Below are 24,943 nucleotides of genomic sequence, written 5' to 3'. Positions count from 1 at the left end.
AGAACGTCTGGAGAGGAAGATGAGCCGAGCAGCAGCATTGAGAACCGATTGTAGTGGAGAGAGGTGAGAGACTGGGAGGCCAGCTAGGAGAAGGTTACAGTAGTCCAATCTGGATATGACCAGTGAGTGGATGACGGTTTTAGTGGCATCCTGGGTGAGGAAGGGTCTAATCCTGGAGATATTTTTTAGGTGAAAACGGCAGGACTGCGAGAGGTGCTGAATGTGCGGTTTAAAGGAGAGGGAGGAGTCTAAGATAACTCCAAGACAGCGCACTTTGGGGCTAGAGGAGATAGTCGTGCCATCAATAGATAATGAAATTGTGGGAAGTGATGTAGTGGAAGAGGGTGGGAAGATGATCAGCTCAGTCTTAGACATGTTAAGTTTAAGAAAGCGCTGGGATATCCACGAAGAGACAGCAGAGAGATAGTTGGAGATACGGGTAAGGAGCGAATGGGAGAGCTCAGGGGTGGAAAGGTAAATTTGAATATCATCTGCATAGAAATGATATTGGAGGTCAAAGGAGTTAATGATTCACCTAAAGAGGATGTATATAGGGAGAAAAGGAGAGGTCCAAGAACAGAACCTTGGGGAACTCCTACTGTTAGTGGAAGTGGAGGGGAAGAGGAGTCATGAGAGGACACAGCGAAGGAACGATCAGATAGGTAGGAGGAAAGCCAGGAGAGGGCAGTGCCACGTAAACCGAGAGAGTAAAGGATTTGCAGGAGGAGAGGGTGGTCTACAGTGTCAAATGAGCAGAGAGTAGTGGTCCTTGAATTTGGCAGCAAGGAGGTCATTGCTGACTTTTGTGAGGGCAGTTTCAGTGGAGTGGAGAGATCGGAAGCCAGATTGAAATGAGTCAAGGAGGGAGTGGGAGGAAAGAAGGGTGGTAAGGCGGTTGTAGACAATACGCTCAAGGAGTTTGGAAGCAAAAGGATAGATGGGTCAAAAGGAGAGATGGGTCGATAGTTGGAAAGTATGTTAGGATCAAGGGTAGGTTTTTTAAGACTGGGGGAGACAAGAGCATGTTTGAATGCAGAAGGGACAGTGCCAGATGATAGGGAGAGATTAAGGAGGTGAGCCAGATGGGAACAGGCAGAAGGAGACAGGTGGGAGAGGAGACGGGAAGGGATAGGGTCAAGAGGGGAGGTGGAAGGAAGGGAGGACCGGATGAGGGCCAAGACTTCCTCTCCAGAAGCAGGGGAGAAGGCTGTCAGAGTTGGTGAGACAGAAGGGGAGGGGTGGTAAGGGCAAGGAGGGGGAGGAGTGCTGAGGGTCTGATGGGATATGATGTCCTCATGTATGGAGTCAATTTTAGATGTAAAGTAGGTGGCAAAATCGAGGGCAGAGAGCGAGGAGGGAAGGCGAGGAGGGGAAGGGCAGAGTAGGGAGTTGAAAGTGGCAAAGAGACGCCGGGGGTTTGTGGACTGGGAGGAGATGAGGTTCTTGAAATATGTTTGTTTGGAGAGAGACAGGGCAGCACTGTAGGAAGAGAGAATAAATTTGAAATGGAGGAAGTCAGCCTTAGAGCGTGACTTTCTCCACTGACGCTCTGCAATTCTTGAACACTTTTGTAGGTATCTGGTGCATTTGGAATGCCAGGGTTGTGGTGTGGATCTGCGACGGTGAGTAGTTATTGCCGGAGCAACAGAATCAAGAGCAGAAGTAAGGGAGGAATTGTACAGGGAAGTAGCTTGTTCAGGACAGGAGAGAGAAATGATAGGGGAGAAAAGAGAGTCCAGCACGGAGGAAAAAGCAACAGGTTCAATAGCATCAATATTATGCTTAATAATGGTAGCCTTAGGAGTTAAAGGAGGGATAGGAGAGAGGGATAGGTTAAAAGAGAGAAGGTGATGGTCAGAGAGGGGGAATGGGCAATTGGAGTAATCAGAAATATCACAACGGTGAGTAAAGACCAGGTCAAGTGAGTGCCCACTCACATGGGAGGGTGATGAGGTCCATTGGGCGAGACCAAATGAAGAGGTGAGGGTAAGGAGTTTAGCTGCAGAGGATTCTGTGGGAATGTCAATAGGAATATTATAATCACCTAGGATAATGGAGGGAAGATCTGAGGAGAGAGTGAGGGAGCCAGGAAGCGAAGTTGTTGGACGGAGAGCCAGGGGACGGTAAATGACAGCTACTCTGAGGTTTACTGGTTGGAGGAGGCGTATAGCATAAACCTCAAATGTGGGGAATGTAAGGGATGGTTCAGAGGGTATTAGCTGGCAGGAATAACTGGTGGATAGAAGGACCCCAACATCACCACCATGGCGACCCACAGGCCTGGGGGTGTGGGAGAAGGCAAGGCCCCCAGAGGATAGAGCAGCAGGAGAAGTGGTGTCAGAGGGTGAGATCCAAGTTTCAGTGATGGCTAGGAGATGTAGGGAGTTGGAGATGAAAAGGTCATGGGTGGGGACCAGTTTATTACAGACTGACCTGGCATTCCAGAGGGCACAGGATAGGGAGATAGCATCAGGATAGAGGCCCCGGGCCTCCTCCATATATTATATATATATATATATATATATATATATATATATATAACCACGTGGCCGCCTTGCACAATTGTTCAGCAGAAGAGTCACGTCGGAGCGCCCATGAGGGTCCCACAGACCGAGTAGAATGCGCTGTAACCATGTTTGGAACAGGAAGATCAGCTTGCGTGTAGGTCTGAGAGATTGTCATGCGGAGCTATCGAGCCAGAGTCTGTTTGTTAGCTGGCCAACCTCGTTTGTGAAAGCCGTACAACACAAAGAGAGAGAATCTGATTTCCTAAAGGAATTAGTACGATCCATGTAGATCCGAAGAGCGCGAACCACATCCAAGGAGGCTTTACCTGCAGAAAGATCCAAGGACTGGAAGGCCGGAACCACAATCTCTTCATTCAAATGTAACCGGGATACCACTTTAGGGAGGTACCCAGCCCTGGTACTGAGGACAGCTCTGTCCTGATGAAAGATCAAGAAGGTGGAGCGACAGGAGAGCGCTGCCAAATCAGATACCCTGCGGGCAGAGCAGATAGCGAGGAGAAAGAGTGTCTTCGCTGTCAGCCACTTGAGGACTACGGAGTCTAGAGGTTCAAACGGAGGAGCCTGTAGAGCCCGGAGAAGCAAGGACAAATCCCACAAAGCCACCGGAGGGACAAATGGAGGTTTAATGCGGAGAACACACTGAAAGAATGTTCTTGCATCAGGCAGGGGAGTAATCCTTCGCTGGAACCAAATTAACAGAACAGAAAACCTGAACTAAGGGAGGCCAGGCGGAGGCCTAGGTCTAACCCAACCTGGAAAAAAGGCAAGCACCCAGGAGATCGATAGCGACAGTGGGCCGAACGGTCAGGCGATCTGACCGTTCATATATGGCCCAGGCTAACGGTGCTGCTATCTTGTAGATAGCAGCACCGATAATGATAGGGGCGCAAAGCCATCATACATCGGGGAGTAGCGGCATCAGCGCTCATAACGTGCGCTGATACCGCTTCGGGGCTTCTTACATCTCCCTCATTATCCCAGATCTATTCAGACTATAAATTCTGCGGTGACCATCCCAATGTTTACAATACAGGCAGCGGTATTGACCCAATGGTCAAAAACCCAATGGTGAATATGAGGGATAGATTTAGGGTAAGGCACTAGGGGGAGGACTAGGCTGCTGTATGGGACGGTTAGGTTTAGGCTGAAGAAGGGGTGGGTTAGGGTAAGGGTTAGGATACTCACCATAATCAGTGAAGATTTTGACGGTCGGGATCCGCTAACGGTATTTTGACCATCGGGATGGTCACCGCCGGGATATCGTACCCAACCCACTCGAAGATTGTATTGCTGAAATTTCACAACTGTGTTTTTTTTTCCAATAAATTACCTTCTAATCAATCAATTTATGGGAATACCTGCCTGACAATCTAACCTATGGGCAAACTGCTTTACAATGCCTCTTGTAATAATTATCCTTTCACATCAGATGACACTATCAATTAACTTAAAAATAAATTGTTCAAAACATCTGCACCCTACATTTTCCAGCAGAGTCTACATTGGGTGATATATGCTCCCATCGTGTAATTCAGAGTATTACCCTGCAGAGAAAAAAATTATTTATTTGACCTGAAATTAGGCTTGCTTTTATTTATTAAATCCTAGAGATTATAGCAGACTATTTTTAAGATCACTGCCTAGGTGTCATCCTTGACTCTGAACTGTCCTTTGTTTCCCCACATTCAATCTGTCTCAAAATCATGCTACATACTGTACATCTAAAAAAACATATCCAAAATTCTATCATATCTTACAGAAGACACTGCAAAAACTGTATTCCATGCACTCATATCCCACACTGACTATTGGAATAGTCTCCTTACTGGTCTTCCCAAACACAGGCTCTCACCACTACAATGAGTGCAGCTGTGAGGCTGATCTACCTCGCCAAACGTTCATCTACTGCTGCTCCACTCTGTCAGACCCTCCATTGGTTACCAGTTTTCTACTGTATTCAATACAAAATACTTTTACTTACACATAAGGCTATTTACCAAACAACACCAATATACATCTCTTCACTTAACTCAAAATATCTCCCAACTGACCTCTCCACTTAGCACAAGATCCGCGTCTCTCATCCACATGCATTACTTGCTCCCATTCACGGTTACAGGACTTTTTTCGGGCTGCACCCACTCTGTGGAATGCCCTTTCACGCACAATAAGACTTTCCTCCAGTCTCCAAACCTTCAATCGCTCCTTGAAAACTCACCTCTTCAGACAAGCTTATCAGATTCCAGCACCGCTCACATAAACTTCATAGCTTCCATATCTAATTACATCCCCTTTCACAGTCCACACATAGAATGTGTGAGGTTTTCTTTCACATCCTCCTGACCTTTGGCCAACTTTCCTGTGTGACTGGATCATGCAGCCAACCAAGAACCTCTGCAATCTGACTGGACCAAAATGCAATATAGCACCTATTCTTGTGTATTAATGCCTATTTCCCTATAGATTGTAAGCTTGCTAACAGGGCCTTCCTACCTCTATGTCTGTCTGTTATTACCCAGTTTTATTCTATTAATGTTTCCAATTGTGAAGCGCAACGGAATATGTTGCGCTAAGAAAATGCAAATAAATAAAATAATAAGGTTCAACACATTGCTCAATGCCATGTCTGCATGCGATTAAAGAATTAATATGGTGGGAGTGGCTTCTGAGGCCAAGATGGTGGACGCTTTCTGTTAAAGCTCCACCAGCAGCAAACATCCGTGGGCCTAACGGAGATCCCCGGTGCAGACACTTACCTCCGACAAGCTATGTGACCTGGCTGCGCTCAATCTGCCAACTCCCCAGGAGGGAAACTCCATGTGTTGCCTCGACGCTGCGGGATCCATCTTGCCTCCTGTTGCTTCAGCCTTCCTTGTGGTGACTAGCTTCAATGGCCTGGGAGCCTCCTGCTGGGGACTGCATACAGTCTGCAAGATTTGCACCCTGCGCTAATAAGTGCCTGTAGCTGCTTGCTGCTGCTCACCTTTGCGGATTACGCACTCTCAGTGGACCTGATATAGAGCAGACCTCACAGCCTGTCTCTAAGTGTTCTGAGGCTGCTTTAGTCCTTCCTATATAATTCTTGATAGCTTCAGGCATAAGATTTTCTGGCTGGTGACTGGCTAAATGATTGGAACCTGTGACAGTGTCCTGCTCTTGTTGGAATTACTGCTTTTTGGCATCCCAGTCGTTATTACTGCAGCCTGCCTCCATTATGAGCTAGATTTTCGTTCCCAAGCCTCAATACCTCAGATGGCTGGTGCAGTATGCTGTTATTATGAGTTTCATTAACATATGCCACCTACCCACATGCAGTTATCCACCATGGTCCTCTATTTAAGACCAGAGTACCCCCTACCTGTCTATTTTAATACATTGGAGCTCTTAATTACCTACAACTATGCTGCTTAAAAAAGCTAAACACAACATTCTTCTGCCTATCAGTTTTCCTGCGGCCCCTCCTCCTATGACTAGGTCAGGCTCCTAATCAATGCCTATTACAACTGCACATAACTAATTCCCCTGCAGACTTGGGCCTAAATTTGGACACTAATGCACAGCTCACGGTTCACTCCATGTTCCAGATGTTCACATTTAGGGCTGATTTGCTGGCTGGGGTGGAGTCCTCTGTGCAATTACTCTGAAATTACTGGCCTGGGTGGTCGTACAGATCACTTGGAAAACCAAATGTAGGAACTGATCTTCTCACATAATGACTTTCTGATGGCGCATGCTGACATGCGGGCTGAAATAGCGTTGATGCAGGATAAATTGGCTGATTTGGAAGATAGGTCTAAAGGTCACTATGCTTCAAGATCTCTCTGCTGCATTTGACACTGCTGACCACTGTCTTCTGATACAAACACAACAATCTCTAGGTCTTCAGGACACAGCCCTATCCTGGTTCTCATCCTACTTATCAAATAGTGTTAATTTCTCTGAATCCACCTTCTCTCCGCTAGCTCTATCAGTTGGAGTACTGCAGGGCTTAGTCTAAAGGTGCCTACACACTAGACGATATTTTGCACAATTCGCCCAATTTCGACTCATCGGAATGACAAATCGTGTAAAATATGTTCAAAACGTAACATAACGATGCGCGTACATGTGGGTTGTCCGTCATATCTTCAGATCTTGCCTACAGCAGGCAAGATCTGACAATCTCGTACAGGACGCACTGGAAATTGTTAAGGATGTACAATAGATCGTTGGTCAGATTGGACACCTTTAAGCACCATATAGTGTCCTGGAGTGCCGGGGAGAGTTCAAGAGAAATCGCTCACTATATCGCATGGTGAGCACATCGTCTAGTGTGTACCCACCTTTAGGTCCTTTTTTTTTATTTTTTTTTAATCAATTATACCACATCTCTGAGTAAACTTATCAGCTCCTTTGTGTTTCAGTATCTGTAAGCAGATTATACTCAAATCTATCTATCCTCTCCAGATGTCACCATCTAAATTGATCAACATTACGGAATGTCTTACTGCCCTTCATCTTGGATGTCATCTCGTCACCTAAAACTAATCTTCCCAAAACGGAATTAGTAAATTTTCCACTAGCCAACAGTAGTTACCAACTTGATAGCAGCCCAGGTGTCATTCTCGACACTGACCTGTCATTTGTTCAAATCTGTCTCTAAATCATGTTACATACATCTCAAATACATCCTGAATAGGAGCATATCTTACACAAGACAGTGCATAAACTGTAATTCATGCACTCATTATCTCCCACATTGATTATTGCTTTTCGTCTCCCCCAAAACAGACTCTAATCACTACAATCCATTTTGAATGCAGCTGCAAAACTGATCTTCCTCGCCAAACGTTCATCGTCTGCTGCTCTGATCTGTCAGTCCCTGCATTGGTTTACCTGTATTCTGCCAAATTGAATATAAAATACTTTTACTTACACATAAGGCTATTAACCAAACTACACCAACATACATTTCTTTGCTTATTTCAAAATATTCCCCAACCTGACCTCTCTGCTCTGCACAAAATCTAACTCTCAACCACACGCATTACCTATTCCCATTCACAGTTATAGGACTTCATTTGGGCTGCACCCACTCTGTTTATGCCCTATCACGCACAATAAGACTTTCCTCTAGTCTCTAAACCAGGGGTGATTAACCTTTTTCTACAAGGGCCATTTTGATATATATAAAACATTATTTGCGAACCCGGTGCAGGTCACGCCCCCCCGCTTGATGTCACATGGGGGCAGGGCCATATTTGCCAATGATTACAGCAATGCATGGAGCTTCCTGAGGATACTCCGGGGAGCTGTAAGGACAGCGGTATAACTGTCTGAAGCTTCCAAAGGAAGATCCAGGAGGCACTGCTGCATAGATTCTTGCTGCAGTGTGCCATTCTAGGCACCCTGCTAGCCAAACGAGGGTGGCAGAAAAAAGCTCAGAGGGCCAGACCAAATGATTCTGGGGGCCTTATACGGCCCCCGGGCAGGAGGTTCCCCATCCCTGCTCTAAACCTACTTTTCTACACCATAAAGCTAAAGTTGTCGCCCTCCAAGAGACTAAGGTTTCCTCCTTAGATCACCAATTTATGAAAGATGCTTGTTATTCTGTCGCATATTATGCTAATGGCGCCTTTAAAAGCCATGGTGTAGCAGTATTGTTTCTTGCTTCACCCTCTCTCATAAAATAGAAGATAAGAATGACAGCTACCTTATTCCATACTTGCCGACATTCAGCTCCCTCCTTCCGGGAGGGGGCTGAACGTCAGCTTACAGCGGGGCCGCACATTAATGATGTTGTGGGGGCGTGGCCAGTGCGGTCCGGGGGCGTGGCTGCGAGTTTGCGTCATCGCGGCTCCGCTCCCTCTTCACAATGTCAGAGTAAACGGCATTGTAAAGCAGGGGGTGGGGCCACGATGATGCGATTCAGCGCGAATCGTGTCACCGGGCCCCCCGCTGCGGGGGTTTTGCTAGTAACTCTGCGGGGGGATAGGGAGGGATGGCGGCTTGCCTGCCTTCCTGGGGGGCCGGGAGCGGCACCCGATAATCGGGAGGCGCCCGGCCAAATCGGGAGGGTAGGCAAGCCTGCCTTATTCTAGTGTGGCAACTGGGTGGTAAAGAGGTCATTCTTGTGTCGCTTTATGCGCCCAATTTCCATCAGGTTACTTACATTAGGCAGGCTTTCAACACCATTTGACATGATCAAACAGGGTAATTTAATTATAATTGGTGATTTTAACCTAGTCCCAGATCCCAAGATAGATAAGTCTCCTATGCTTCCCCATGAGGCCCCTCATACTAATGTGACTCCCTATGCTTACTTTAGGAATCTACTAGATACAACCTTTATGATTTCTGGTGGGTCCGGTTCCTCAATGTCAAAGATTACACATATTTCTCCACATATGTCTATTCCACCTTTTCTCGGATAGATTTGATTTTATTAGACAAATGGACTCACCAACATACCCACAGATCTCAGAATATCTCTATTGTGTGGTCTGACCATGCTGCTGTTAACTGGACAAGGGATGGGGTAATATTTCAGACGCCCCTTGTGCTGTTATCCAGACTATTTATTGTCCTCTCCAGATGCCATTAAATCCTCAGCACTTATCAGGCAACCAACATCCCGCAAGACACTTCTATGGCTGGTGTGCCCTTAAAGCTGTTAAACATGGGATGGCCATTCAACAGGGCTCCCATCCAAGATGCAATACCGACACCAGCAATTACTCCTCTCCCCTATGAAGAGTGCTCTTACGAAACCAACTAAAATTCAGGCAATACACCTGGCAAATTTCTAGCTCGTAAATTACATAAGCGACAGGCAAAATTGCTAAACTCACATTGCTAATGCTTTTGCTACCTATTACACAACTCTATATAAATCTGCACCATGATAGCTCTATGTTCCAACCGACAGTTGTATATATTGCAAATTTTCTCAGTAATCTTCCCTTCCCTAAGCCGAGCACAGAAATTATAGATATAAAAAAAAAAAAGTATATAAAAGAAATAGTTGTAACTTGCACCCTAGACTGCAGCTCAGTCCCACTCCTAGGAGCACCAGTATTATTAGCATCAAAAACAGAAAAAGTGGAGGGGTCCATAAGCGCTGTAATGATATAATCATAATCCAATATGTGGTTCTCTCTGATCCTTCTCACATGGAAAAAGAAAAATCATAAATCCATTCACAGAGCCTCCATCTAGATCATACTTGCCTACTTTTGAAAATGCATTTCAGGGAGATTGTGAAAGCACCACCTATGAGCGCGGCAATAAGCTGGGCGTGTACTGCTACATCTGAGAAGGGTGCCATAAAATGTACCTACATCCAAATGTAAATGAGCCCCAAAGCCGTTAGTAAGATCTATTTGTTGATGAAAATACACTGATACTTTTCAGAAAATGCATGTGGCCATAGGGATCATTGTGCCTTATACACAATGCAGGGAAATGACACTAATGATCCCATTTGAATGTATATATCTCTGCTTTTTTATATATAACAGTTTCATAATGGGGGTAAGGTGAAATCAGGGAGATTGCTACTATTTCAGGGAGTCTCCCTGACAATCAGGGAGAGTTGGCTAATATGATCTAGATGCTATTAAAGCACTCCCGGTTGGTAAGGCACCTGGTACGGATGGGTTCATTAACTCCTTTTATAAGTATTTGTTAAATCCCTAAACCAGAGGTTCCCAAACTCTGTCCTCAAGGCACCCTAACAGTCCAGGTTTTAAGGATAACCATGCTTGGGCACATGTAACTCATGTACCTCAGTTAATTGATTTAATCATCTGTTCTAAACCATGGATATCCTTAAAACCTTGACCATTAGGAACCTCTGCTCTAAACCCTACTCTTGTTTGATTCTGCTTCCCAACAAGGTTTGTTTGCACCATAGATGCTAGAAGGTCAAATTATTACTTTGTCAAAAACTGGGAAAAGCCCTACAATATGCCAACATTTCTGCGCTATAGCTCTTCTCAATACTGATACCAAACTCTTTGCCAAACTTATTAAAAATCGTTTAACCCCTCTAATCAAACTCATTCATCCGGACAAGGTGAGCTTTATTGGTGGTCGGCAAGAATCTGGATAATACACGTAGGGTCTTTGATCTTACAGAATATATGTTGAAGAGTTGTCCACATTTTGTCCTTCTCTCCTTAGATGTTGAGAATGCGTTTGATTGCGTTCATTGGCAGTTTCTTGCTGAAACTTTGTAATGATTTGGCTTTCCAGGTACTAGTTTACAATCCATTGCGGCTACCTATAATGGTCCAACTGCTAGGGCCTTTAGCAATGGCTTCCTGTCTTCTCCTTTTCCTATAAACGAATAGCACAGAACAGGGGTGCCTCAAACACCCTTAGTTTTCTTCCTTTACTGGTGTTATCATTGGTCCAACTTCCAATAAATAATGAATATGTAGCAATTTGGCTATTTACCAACATATTTACCACCCTATTTAATGACATGTATACCACACATAACTGTCAAAACCCAACTCCGCACAAACCAGGTGCAAATCATTAATTTCCATTCAAAGAAAACTGCCTATCGAGGACATGGCTTGTGATATACACTAAACCAACACCTTAGCTTGTTTCTTGGGGAATACATTTTCTATTTAAAAATGACTGACCATATTATACCAAATATAGGATAGCAACGAAAAAAGCTGGGTACATACTATACGATGTGTACCCAGCAATGGTGTGATGCGATGTAACGATACATTGCGTAAGCCATACACACTGCTCAATCCAGTGTACGATGGCGTGATGTGTCGTTACATGCTGCATGCAACATCAGATGGAACGATGTTAAGAACGACTAATTGGGTGCACACGCTATACGATGTGTACGATATATTGTTACGATCTGCGTCAGAACGATACAGTGTACAATATATTGTATAGCATGTACCCAGTTTAAGTGTTTATTTAATTACATGGTTGTAAACACAATGTGCTGACAAAAAACTCAGGGCCTGATTCAGCAAGGAACGCAGATGCTAATATGCACGCAATCGGTCGATGTTTGTGCTCTGCGCATGCATCGCAGAGCACGTGTGCGAACTAACAATTGTGATGGGAACTGCAATTGCTGAGGCTACGCAGAGCCAGAGCAAAGTGATTGACATGAAGTGCCGTTTGTGGTTGGTGACAGGGGAAGGGGGGGGGGGGGTTTGGGGGTGGTCGGGCGAACGCCGAAGTTCCAGTGCGCTTCAACGCCGTTGCAGGGGCATGCATAAATTGAACTCTGAAATTGCTACCAGCCATGCACGCTATCAGTGCTTTGGCTGCACAGTGGCTATAAGCAGCCGATAGCGTGTGTGGCTGGTAGCAATTTCAGAGTAAGGTCAGGACTTGTGCAAGTGTGCATAAGTGTCCGATGTTACCGACTCTTTCGCTATGTTCCTCTAGTATACGGATGTAAGGGGAAGTGGGCGTCCTTATGTTAGATGCGGTAGCAATGTGAATGCAAACATTTATATAGCACCGCAGATATTAGCAACTGTGGTGCGTACATGCGTATAAGAAGAATAGCGATCCATAGTGAATCAGGCCCTCAGTACTTTGCCAATTGGTGTAGCAAATCTTGCACAACCACAACTACACATTGACAGAAAAGTGTGCATGTATATGTGGCTATGGAGAAATGAAAGTCAGGCACTTACATCTGTTTGTAACTGGATGCGCAGAACAAAGTGAGATGGGGGCATTCTAATAAAATTCAAGTACAATAAATAAGGGCAAACAAGGAAAATACATATATAAACTTGGGAAAGCATATTATTTGCGGTGGTAGGGGCAGGTGCAAATAGCAGATGAAGATGATGGCACTAGTGAACTACAGAACTGGTGCTTTCCTCGTTACTTAAGTATAGATTATTCTTTTGTGTTAAAGGAACTATATATTTTTGTGTGTGTATATAAGTGAGACAGGGAGTTGTTTCTGTTGTATTCAATTTTTGTAGTTAAATTGATGCCTAGTAGCGAATACATTTGTTGCACATAATAAAAATAATTTACAACATGTGCTTAAGTGGGACATACGTTTGTGCCATGTGTGCTTGGTGTAATTCATATAAAATACAAGGTTGGTTACGGGATGCTGGCGCTCGGGATCCCGGTGGTCAGAATCTCGACAGGGTTAGGATACAGATACCTGTCGGGAAGTATCCTAACCCTCCCCCTACCTCTAAACTTAAAGGTGCCCATCCACTAGAAGACATGAAAACGACTGAGCGGTTATGACATTGTAATAGTGCAGTCGTTTGTCAGTCTGTGATGTGCCTACATTGAAGGAGCAGTCGTTTAGTGTAGGCACAATCAATCATCTGCAAACATGCTGATCCTGAAGTTATAGTCAGGTTGTCCAGCATGTTTGCCCAATGATAGATATCTAAACGACCAGCGGGAGCGCGCATCGCTGGTCGTTTAGACATTTTTGCAAACGATTTATGAACAATTGAACGATAACGTTATCGTTCAATTAAATAGTCTAGAGGATGGGCACCTTTACCATCCCACCTCGCACCCTAGACCTAACCTCTGCCCATAGTGCCTAACCCTAACCCTTTCCCCATAGTGCTTAACCATAATACTTCCCCTCTAGTGCCTAACCCTCACTTTAGAGCCTAACACTACCCCATAACCCTACCCCACTACTTACCATCGGGATTCTGGCGCCGGGATTGTGACTGTCAGGATTTCGGCATCCCTACAGCAGGGATTATAACATCCCAAAGTATATATGCCACTGTGGCATAACAGAATACATCTCGTGCTCTGCATGCGGCAGGAAATACGTTATTTTTGGCTGCACCTTTTTTTTTTTTTAACATTAATTTACACCTATTTTGTCAAATATGGACTTGCTAAATAGATCTCTTAACCGTGTAAGAGTTGCAATGTTTGTTAGGTTAGTTTCATTATAGAGCCACAGGCGTATATGAATTTCAATATTTAAAAAAACAAAAGACCATCAAAGCTCAAACAGAAGTAAAGAAACAAAAATACAACAAAACAGCCTGAACACTGTGTCAAGTGGTGATCAAATCTGTGTGTAGGAGGAAAAGGATAGCACAATAGGTGTAAATGTTCTATTAATTATGAATATGCAAATAAACTAACACAAAAATTAAAATATATACCAATATAGTAATGCAACTAGTATGCGGAGGTATGACCAAATGTACACAAAAATATAGTTTAACAGTATTTATCATCATGAAATAAATATACCATTTAAAACACTAATGTAAATATTTCATGGGTACAATTATAAGGGATGTATTCATAATGTCAAAATTAAACTTGTCAACATGTGCAGAATGTAAACTTGTGAAATGTCAACATAATGCACAGACCGGCAGCAGATGGTTAGGGTTAGGCTCCAAGAAGGGAAGGTTAGGCACTAGGGAGAGGGTCAGGATTAGTAACATACTCATCACCTAAAGCGCAGGACCTGGAAGACACCTGGTGAACTAGTGGTGACTTACCGTACCAGGAAAGTCACCACTACCCACCAGGGACATAATGTCAACATTCTAATCATGTCGACTTTCCATTAGTGTCTGTCATCATGATGAATGTCGACATTATGACCAGGTCGACAAAATATACCACACAATTATAACACAAGTACTATAATAGAGTTTAGATGATGATTATGGTATGCAGCAATACAATAACTGACATTTTCTCATATAATAGGGTGGCCCAGATGTCGATTATCCCAATATGGTAAATTCAGGCTCGCCGGGGATTGTAACATATTTTCTATTGTGTTACCAGCTGAAGATGTATATATGGTAGGCAGTCCTGTGTATTGAACAGAATATGGTCCGGTAGGTGGCTGCAGTCTGTGCAGTTCCTTCTGGGTTTGGCAGTGGAATGATGGAGAAGGACTTATTATTAGGACTCAGATATTACTAAGCAGATACTGGAGCTGGCAAATGGTGACTAACCAGCCAAAGGAAATATTGGTGATATTGGTATATGGCTTAGTGTCTGTGGAAGCTGGGTTACTCAGCGAAACGCATCACGTTACTTACCAACTACTTACGGCTAGTGTCACCAAGATACTTTCTGGACTCTTATCCTAGATCAGGAACATTTTTTTTTGCATATAATCCAATATCAGCACAATTTCATTTGGCTGACTGGTCACTATTTACCAGCTCCAAAATCTGCTTACTAATAATGCGCCTTTCTTGGACATTCAATTGTCGATCCTGGACAGAACTGCACAGGTTGCAGGAACAGGCAGTCTACACTCTGGAGCCACCTACTGAACCACATTGTGTTCAAAACACAGGATTGCCTACGTTACCTACATCTTCAGCTGGTAACACTATTTTATATTTTTTATCCCTCGAAGAGATTGAAAAACCATATGGAGATAAAAATAGAATATAAAAGCAAATCTCAGTTACTGAATTGCTGCATATCATAATCATCATCTCTACTTATAATTTATTTTAGTACTTGTTTTATAATTGTGTTGTAATGGGAGTGCATAAAATGGCTTCTGAAAGTCATATTGTGTGTAGAGATTTTATAAAAGTATTAGGCATTAAATAATGGTCAGACATTGCATAAGGTCTTTTTGACAGAAAGAACCTAAGAAAAGGACAAAGGGACTGATTCAGACCCACTCGCAAGCGGCTGTCCGCTCGCAAGTGGGTCGATGGTGTGCACTGCGCATGACGGCGGGAGCTCCGCTGTGCGCATGCGCCAGATGTGACGAGCGAAGGACTTTCCTTCGCTCGTTGTGTCTGATCAAAGGGGGAGTGCTGTCGATGTTGATTGACAGCACGCCCACATTGATGGGCGTGCCTCCCAGATGGAGGCGTTCCCAAGGGAACGCCTACCGTCAGAAGCCGGCCCACTGACATCACTAGTGATGTCAGTGGGAGTGATTTTGGCTCTGATAGAGCCAAAATCACTCCGGGCCTTGCGGTTGAGAAACTCAACCGCAGGCTCCGGCTCGCAGTGGCGATGGTCGCTATGGTCAAGACCATCGCGGCCATCAACCTGCACGCTCGTATAGGCTGTGGGTGGTGACCCACAGCTATACGAGCGTCCAGGAGGACGCTCCTTAATTATGGAGGACGGCCCTCATTCAGAGCGTGCGCTCTGCTCAGAGCGTCCGGCTCTGAATGAGGGCCAAAGTTCTCTGTGACCAGAAATACTTAATCTTGAGTCAACATGGTCTTACCTTCATCTTATCTGAGTACATACACCATAAACACAGTTGTTGGTGAGATTTCCAACATTAACAATTGAGGCAACAGTGCCCCTATTGTTTATTAATATTTATGTATATTTCCAAACATGACCTTTATACTTGTTAAAATGCTGATGTAGGAGGTTTTTTTTCCTATATAAGTTGTCATTTGTCAGTATACAATCAGCCTATTGCTCGATGTACGAGATTCCAGCTCCAAAAGTGCTGTTGTATGAGAGCAGTGAAGTTGGATAAAACCAATATGCAGAACTGTGAGCTGTGCTGATGGTGCTGAAAGAAACACAAAGTCCTATAGTTCTCTGCATGGGCAGCTGGGCCGTGTTGCAAGGCTTAACCACTTGGATGCCGACATGGAAGCAGAACAACTGGCAAGTCCATGGCAAAGTAGTCTGGGGTGGCACTGATCTGTGCAATCGTAGGCCTGTGTCCGTGGGCCATGTCAATGCGCACAATGGACTAGATGGCAATGAAGTTGTGGATGTACTGGTTCAAGGCAGAACAGTGGTGCTTACCAATGAAGAGCAAACAGAACTGTACAATTTGGGAGCAATGGGCTCATGTGCAGTGAGGCCGCAGAGAAGGAAAAGGCTATATGCCTGGGCCCAGAGAAAAGGAATTCCTATGACACAGCTGATGTCAAGAAACATCGTGGAGAAATGGAAGGGGTCAGCTGGTGAACTACAAGAAAAAGCGAACTGAAGACGGGCTCTATATACATAGGAAAACGAGCAGGACAGGTGTGGCAGATAGCTTTTATTGACCCTGTGCCCACTGGACGTGGGGGAGTCAAAATTATGCTGCACTGTGGTGGACACATACTCTTTGGTGATTGACGCTCGCCCTCTGTACGTGCTAATACACATGCCCATAGCATGGATGGTGAAATTCATTGCAGACGCAGTACTGATTGTGCAAAGACTTGTGAGCTATGAAGGAGCTGATGTTTTTCCAGCAAGCCTTATTCCAAATGGTGGACAGAAACAATGCAGAAAACGGTCACGTTTGACAAAGACAAACATCTTTGAGACATTTGAGAAACTTTAAACAAACACAGCATGGAGTACACTGGATGGTCATTTGCATTTCTTACTATCCACAAAACTGACAGTGTGAATGTTTTGTTTAGGGAACTGAAAAGTTCAATGTTATATAAAGATTAGATATTACAGTAGGATGTATATCTGTTTATTACAGTGTGGCAGCTGATTAAAGAAAATGTTTATTCTGTTTGTTTAGTAAGATTTAACAAGGGTTAAGGTGTAGATTTTGCTGTTAAGAAAATACATTGAAACATTTAAGTAGAAAATTATATCTATAGGACTGATGTATTATATTGTATTCGATATTGAGACTCATCCTGTTTCTCCCTTCTTTCAGGATGTATTCTCAAGAAAAATGATGTTTATCCCGGGCTTGTGATACCAGAGCTTTCTGGTCTACTATATCAGAGACAGTGCCCGATGACAACAGGGGAAGACTGTTAAATTGCATGGGATCACCCACAGTGCAGGTTGGGGAGATATTGACTTTACATGAGACTTTTACAACAACTGGAATCTGGTGTGATCTCATACAGGAATATTTCAGATACCATCAAGGACTTAATATGTAAAAGCCAAAGGGGTTTTACACTCAACAGAATACACCCAGGGATTTGTTATATGTTACCTGATAATGTGTATTACCTTAGTGGTAGAAAGGTGATAAATTAATGAATGCCTTCTACATCATAAAACCAAGGGCAGATTGTAATGGGAGTGCAGAAAATGGCTGCTGAAAGCCATACTGTGTGCAGTGATTTTATAAAAATCAGGCATTAAATAATGGTCAGACATTGCATAAGGTGTTTTTGACAGAAAGCACCTAATACTTAATCCTGATTCAACATGATTTTACCTTAATTTTATCTCAGTACATACACCAAAAACACAGTTGTTGATGAGATTTACAACATTCATAATTGAGGAAACAGTGTAGTGTCCCCTACTGTCTTTTAATATTTATGTATATTTCCAAACATGACCTTTATACTTGTTAAAATGCTGATGTAGGAGTTTTTTTTTCCTATATAAGCCTTCATTTGTCAGTATACAATCAGCCTATTGCTTGATGTACGAGATTCCAGCTCCAAAGTGTTGGACGGGCTCCTGGGAAGGAAACCATTTATGTTCTGAGTAGATGATCTGACAAGCACGTTAAGTGTTAATAATTTACTTTTTCTTTGTAATAAATGTCTTTTTAACCGATATTTGTTTGTATGGCTTGAGTAAGGTCTCACTTGATAAAAAAAAATACAGGTGACACTGCACCAATAATCCCTCTTGGCCCACCAATAATCACTCTGACGAGAGAGAGATTATTGGTGCAGTGTCACCTGTATTTTATTGGAAGTAAGACCTTCTGTTAATGGAGGAGTGCCATATATATATATATATATATATATATATATATATATATATATAAAATACTATTTACTATAGGTTTTGTGTGTACAGTTGGTCATACCTCTGCATACTAATTATGTTACTACATTGGCATATATTCTGAATTTTGTGCAAGGTTATTTGGAAATTCAAAGTCCGCAGAGCATTCATACCAAGCGTGCTGTCCTTTTCTTTCTACCTTGGTATCTTTTTTTGGGGGGGTGACTCTCACTGATACTAGCTACGATATGTGATTTCTACACTACAATTTACCTGTTTTATGGTATAGATATGTTTTTTTATTTCAAGTATACATTCAGCACCTCTGTATTGACACAAAAAAGTGCCTACAGTTAATTTTTCTTTTTATTTCTATAATCAAAACTTTGTGCACTAGATAAATGAAAACACAAATATTTGCACAACCACATTGAAAACAAAATTCAACATTACTTATGCTGCCCATCCACTAGGAGATTTTGACAGGCGATTGCACGATAACGACGTCGGTTATTGTGCAATCACTTGCAAATCGTCCGCAAATCGGGCAGTAAAATGTTAAAAACGACCAGCGATACGCGTGCCCGCTTGTCGTTTTTAAAATCTATCATCGCCCGAACATGTGGGTCAACCTGACGACCGCCGTCAGGTTTCCATGTTCGGGGATGATTGATCTGCATACACTGAACGTCTGAACGTTCAGTGTATGCACTTCACCCCTAGGGGGACGATGGCACGATTATAATGTCGTAATCGTGCCCTCGTCCTCGCATCTTGTAGTGGATGGGCAGCATTACTGTAAATATAAATCATTTGCAGCAACAAGTTTTTGGGAAGACCACAGTATGTGGTGTTAAGTGACTTTCTCCAGTGAGTTTTGTATACAGACCAGTGTGGGTATGCAGTCCAGCATGTGAAGACTGCAAAAAATACATTAATACATCGCCCATGCCATTATTCCACTAATATACAAGTTTCTAGTACATCTTTTAGACACCTGAACTATTTCTAACAATTTTCTTTTTAAAAATTCTAGAAAATGGTCAGTATTTGTTTAACAGAGAAGGTCAGCTTCAGTTACATTCACTTTAACCAGAACTACAAGAACCTACAGGAAAGAGGACAAGAGGTAGAATACCCATTCTGGATGGCCAAAGTGCGCAAACACAGATATTTAGTGGCTAGAGAGCAATGGTGCACCCGTTCTATGTGGTTGGTCAATTACCATTATTGTGCAGATTAGATTAGGTGACTACAACATAAAAATACAACACTGGCTTTGATTGGGCAAAACAAATATTTTGTTGCCACAGAAGAATCAATTAATCTGAGCACAAACAAGCACATTTTGCCAATAAATATAGAGTATGTCTGGTCAAATTTTGCATAGTATAATGCCCCAGATGTAGAAATGATTATAAAATAGATATAGGCAGTGCTATTTCTCAGCAGGAACAAGCAAGAACTCAGTGCCTGAACCTCTCATTATATACGACAATGTCCTGGGCCAAAAATGTACTTTCCATAAGAGAAATGTTTTATTTTAAAGTCCCTTTGAGTGCCTTCTTTTCTAAATATTATATATATATATTAATATATATATATATATATATATATATATTTTTTTTTTATTATATAAAATATATAAATATATTTATATAATTGTTTTTCTATAGCTCCACCCACAGTTCCTCAATCTATTTATCCAGAAAAATAGCCATGAATATAGGCATATCAGTTTTGTAAAGTGTTGCAATCTTTGCTTCTTAAAGTTAACTTAATGTGGTCAATGAGTAAACTAATAATGAAAATGTATGTAGTAAAAATATAAAAAAAGTATATTAAAAGGAAAAAGAAACTCACTTTTTGGCATATCTCCAGTACTGGATGCTGAAACGGTCCTGCTCCGGTCTTGGCAAGAGCCACTTTCATCTCTCTCTATCACAGTAGAATTCTCAGAAGCTGCTAAACCAGATTCCACTGAATCCAAAGTTTCAGAAAACATTGCAGCGGAAAAGTCAGAGAACTGTAATTCTGTATCCTTATGTTGTCCATTTGGCAAATCACTGTTAAACTGTTCATAAGAGCTACTGTATGTGTAATCACTTTCTGCATTAGACTCATCCAAGTTAAAGTCATCTGGATTGGGGCAGTCTTCATCATCCTCATCATCATCATCGTCATCTAGTGGCTGTTCTAGTGAAAATGGACCATTTTCCAAATGGCCATTTGTTTTTGGAGATTCATTCCATGTTTGATCTGTGTTTACCAATTCTGGCTCAACATTATCTTCATCTTCATCATCATCATCATCTTTCTCAAAATTCTCTTTTTCTGTATCTTCCTTCTCATCATGATCTTCCCCTTCTGAGGAAACATTGCCTGCTAAAACTACAAAGGAAAAACACAATTTTCAAGTGCAAATAAGCTTACATTTAATGCAATTTAACTCAGAAAATTATCCCTCGACATATATTTTGTATTCATGTGAAATCCCAAGTAAAGGGGGCTTCCCTGCCATTCCATGGATGTGACGTATCCCATTTCTGCACACAGCGGAGACAGGTGGGCCCCGCTAGATGCAGGAATAAAATGGTAGTTCTGTAAACAGGGAGAAGGCCTAGCACTTCAGAGGCATTAAACCCACCCCTGGGGTGTGCCCACGCTCATTAGAGGCATGACCAGAACCACTATCCTGCAATAATGCCGCCCGTTTCCTGATTGCTTTTGGGAGATACGAACTGCGGAGGTATGTGGTAGAGATTGGATTAGATACCAGGGCCATTGAATATCCAAGTCCATGAACCTGTGTGTGAAAGTGCTAAGATGGATGTCTCACTAGAATGTAGGGCCTGATTCAGAAATGTATGCTATGAACACAGCTGTGCGCATATATGCGAATGCTGCAGGAGGCGTTTGAAAGAAAAAGGCTCCTCCAGACAGCATGTCAGAGCTGATGCCTGTGTCTGAAGACGCAGGTTCGGATCAACGTCACCATCATTCCCGATATTTACACATTTAGACGATATGTTGCCTGATGTGGACGATATGTTGGCCAGATCCGCCGCATCTACAAATGTGTACCCACAATGGACAACCATGTGAGCTCCCGCAGGTTGTCCATCAGGTTCGTTCTGTTGGCCGACATATCGGGCAGTCATGGCACCGGATCGTGCAATGTGTACTGGCCACGCAATATGTCACATAACTGGGTACTCACATCGGTAAGTGTGTACCCAGGCTTAGGCTACTCAGATTGGCCACCTCATCTGTGCTGCAGGAGCCAGTAAATCTGTGTCGATCGACGCAGACACTGGCCTAGGCACTCCCAGAAAATGGGGACGATACAACCCCATTTTTGGGAACGCTGCTCTGCGCCGCCCCCTCCCCAATCAATCAGGCTGCCGCAACAGTGGGCACTGTGCAGAATGGGTACTGTGCATACGCAGTCCTCCCGCCATAGGAGATGTATGCAAACCATCAGGTTTGTGTCATCTCTGAATCAAGCCCTTAGTCAGGATAAAAATATGTAAACAGCATAAATAAGCAAAAAGAACAGAAGATTTGCTTTGGGTCTTCAAATTTACATGCTACCATTTTTTTTTTTTGAAAAGTTAAGAAAATAATGAACCAGTGTAGTCAGTGATTTGGACATCTGTGCATAGTATGTATAATTTTTCAATACTTATATATTTATTTTTAGTATATGTTTAGTTATTTGCCAAACTATAGAGAAGGCTAATTTTTTTCCAGCTACTTCATATTTGATTACTGATTTCAATACATGCCCTACACAGTTTTTCTTTTTTTGGTTTAAGTATGGGGAGCATTGAGCCCTATCCCAAATAACTGTATCTGAGCCAGGCACTATTACTGCAGATAAATACAAATATTTAATTGCCCTCGCTTGTGTTAGGCCTCTCCCTTACAGTGACAATAACCCTGTGTGGGAGCTTATTTTGTTGTTGCTGCTCTGTATCCTGTGTTTTTATTTTACATATCACTTAACTAAAATAACAGCATGCATCTTGATAAAAATGTTGGAATAAACTTTGAAACGTTGGTAGATCGTTGCTTTGGATGTTACTTATTGCATTGAGTGCCGCCATCCGAACCTGTCTATGTGAGTGAACCGTGTGTGGTGAGTTCACAAGAGGGCACCTGCTTTGTGTACAATTTACATTGGAAGTGCTGCCTTTGTTATATATATATATATATATATATATATATATATATATACACACATACATATATACACACACATGATTTTTTTTTTTTTTTTTTTTTACTTTTGTTCCCTTTGTCTTATGCATTATAAGGATACTAGCTTTATAGTAAAATATGTTTCTGGTGACACATGACGTGCATCATTTTGAAAAGTATTGGGTGATCATCCATAAAGTTGTCATGAGATTATAACTTAACCTATACAGCATTCAAAAACTCCAGATGATTACATTATGATTAGGTTTATTAAAACAATTTAAGGGCACAGACGTAGGGGTATATTTATTAAAGTGAGAGTTTTTAGAAGTGGAGTTGTTGCCCATAGCAACCAATCAGATTCTAGCCATCTTCTAGAAGGAGCAAGGTAAATGAAAAGTAGAATCTGACTGGTTGCTAGGGGCAACAACTCCACTTCTAAAAACCTGCACTTTAGTAAATATACACCTTAGAGTAAGGGTAGTTATTGCAGGGCACACACTGCCCGATGTGGCCAACAGTTTACCTCAATAAATATCGCATCGGACGAGCATGCTGGACAATCAGGCATGCCAGACCGAGCAATATTTAACCCTCGGTTGCACGCACACATGCTACAATTATCGGGCAGATCGCCCCGATAATTGTAGTGTGTATGGCCAGGCTTAGTGACTTTGTTACATACAGACATGAACTCCAAAAGCCCCCGTCTAGAGTAACACTGCGAACCCATACCAACTTATTTACTGAGGTGCGGAAGGCAAGACTGAGTAATTTTTTGTGAATTAAAATAGATTTTAGACTTGAAGATCCAGATAACAGGAACAGAACTTCCCCATACTGCACTAAGGGCCTGATTCACTATGGAACGCAATTTTGCTTATATGCACGCACCGCAGTTGCTATTTAAATGTGTGCATTCACATTGCGAACGCAGCCAGACATAAGGAAGCCCACTTCCCCTTACTTACATCCGTATACTAGGGCAACATAGCGAAACAATCGATAACAACGGACCCATATGCACACTTGCACAAGCCCTGACCTTACTCAGATATTGCTAACAGCTGCGTGGCTGCTTATGGCCACACAGTGGATAATTTATGCATGCCCCTGCAACGGCGTTGAAAAGCACTGGCACGCATGCGTTCGCCCGTCACCTCCCACAAACGGCACTTCCTGTCAATCACTCTGCTCTGGGTCTATGTAGCAGTTCCCATCGCAATTGTTAGTTTGCGCACTACGATGCATACGCATGTGTAGAACGCAACAATCGATCGATTGCATGCGTCCTTGCAACTGCGATCCGTAATAAATCATGCCCTAAGTCACTGCCTATGTTAAACATGTAAAAAATTATATTTTGCTAAATAACACTTTAGCTCTGTTGAGGAAAACACTAGATATAGGAGAAAACATACCTCGGTAATGTAGCAGATGACTTATTTTTAAAAAAAAAGTTATTTATTGGGAGCAGGTGATTAACAACTGTGCTCATGTAGTATGACAACAAATAAGTGCCATTTCGTTAAATAAGTATACCAACCAATCATATATCGATATATCCAATCATTTCAACAACAATTAAACCAGTGTGGTTACACTTACCATATTCATTGACAGGTTCTTCATCAGTTACATCCTCCAGACATACAGTTTTTAACTTTGCTTCTGGCTGGCTATCCGCATCCTGCTCATTTTCGTTCCCTTCTGTTTTTTTCCTCTCTGCTTCTCTTTCTAGCTCTTCAATCTCTTGCAGGCGCTTTTCAAGTAGCTCTGCTTGTCGCTTTTGCTTTTTTTTAAGTTTTTTCTTTTTGTTTTTGGAAATTTTACCAATCTATTAATGAAAGAGATAAAAGTGTAAACCATGTCAATGCTAAATGGGTGAATAAATCCACAGAAAAAACAAATACGATATTTCAGAAAAAAAACAGTATAATCAGGAGTGTATTAAGAGAGGAGGGGACCCGTGTGCAGTCTCCGTCCAGGGCCCCCTCCTCTCCCTCCAGCGGCCGGGCAGCGCACCAAGCGCAGCAGTAGACTCTGGACACTAGTCTGCCCCCAGAGTCTACTGCGCAGGTCACCAGGAAAATGGCTGCAAGCGCAGTAGGGAAATGGCAGGGAAAATTGTTGTCGCGTTATTTTCCCAGTGAACTGTGCATACGCAAAACGCCAGGCAAATGGCCGCTGTGGCCATTTTCCAGGCGATTTTTACAGCGCTGATATCGCCGACGTGGGACTACAGAGAAGTAAGTTTTAAAAATATGGGTGCAGGGTGTGCGGTTTAGGCCTGTGTGCCCCGCACACCCTGCACCCATTATACATACGCCACTGAGTATAATATAATAGTAAATAAGAGAAAAATAATATATATAACCCCCTGGCAGGATGTACAGCAGAGATTTATAGGGGTATTCAATTTGGAGCGAAAATTTCCGAATCGCCGATAAATTTTCGCCGATGACGTCATTTTCGCCAATTTCAATTATCCCCGTATTCAATTTCAAAGACTTTTCGCAGGTTCGAAAAGTCTTTAA

At 42.6% G+C, this 24,943-nt stretch overlaps 1 protein-coding gene across 7 annotated transcripts in view; it reads right to left on the bottom strand.

Annotated features, from left to right (window-relative positions):
- Nucleotides 1-24,943, bottom strand: part of SRPK2 (SRSF protein kinase 2) — a 185,925-nt gene that overhangs the window by 18,940 nt on the left and 142,042 nt on the right. For all 7 annotated transcript variants that reach the window (XM_088480227.1, XM_088480224.1, XM_088480228.1 and 4 more), the window contains exons 10-11: nt 24,015-24,243; nt 20,067-20,594 (exon numbers count right to left, since the gene is read on the bottom strand). In XM_088480227.1, coding sequence (XP_088336353.1) covers nt 20,067-20,594; nt 24,015-24,243 — 757 coding nt within the window. The remainder of the gene's footprint in view (nt 1-20,066; nt 20,595-24,014; nt 24,244-24,943) is intronic.

The sequence above is a fragment of the Taudactylus pleione genome, unplaced genomic scaffold, assembly GCF_031769625.1.
Source record: "Taudactylus pleione unplaced genomic scaffold, aTauple2 ptg000251l, whole genome shotgun sequence".
NCBI classification, from domain to species: Eukaryota; Metazoa; Chordata; class Amphibia; order Anura; family Myobatrachidae; genus Taudactylus; species Taudactylus pleione.
This window is presented reverse-complemented; position numbering and strand designations above follow the sequence as displayed.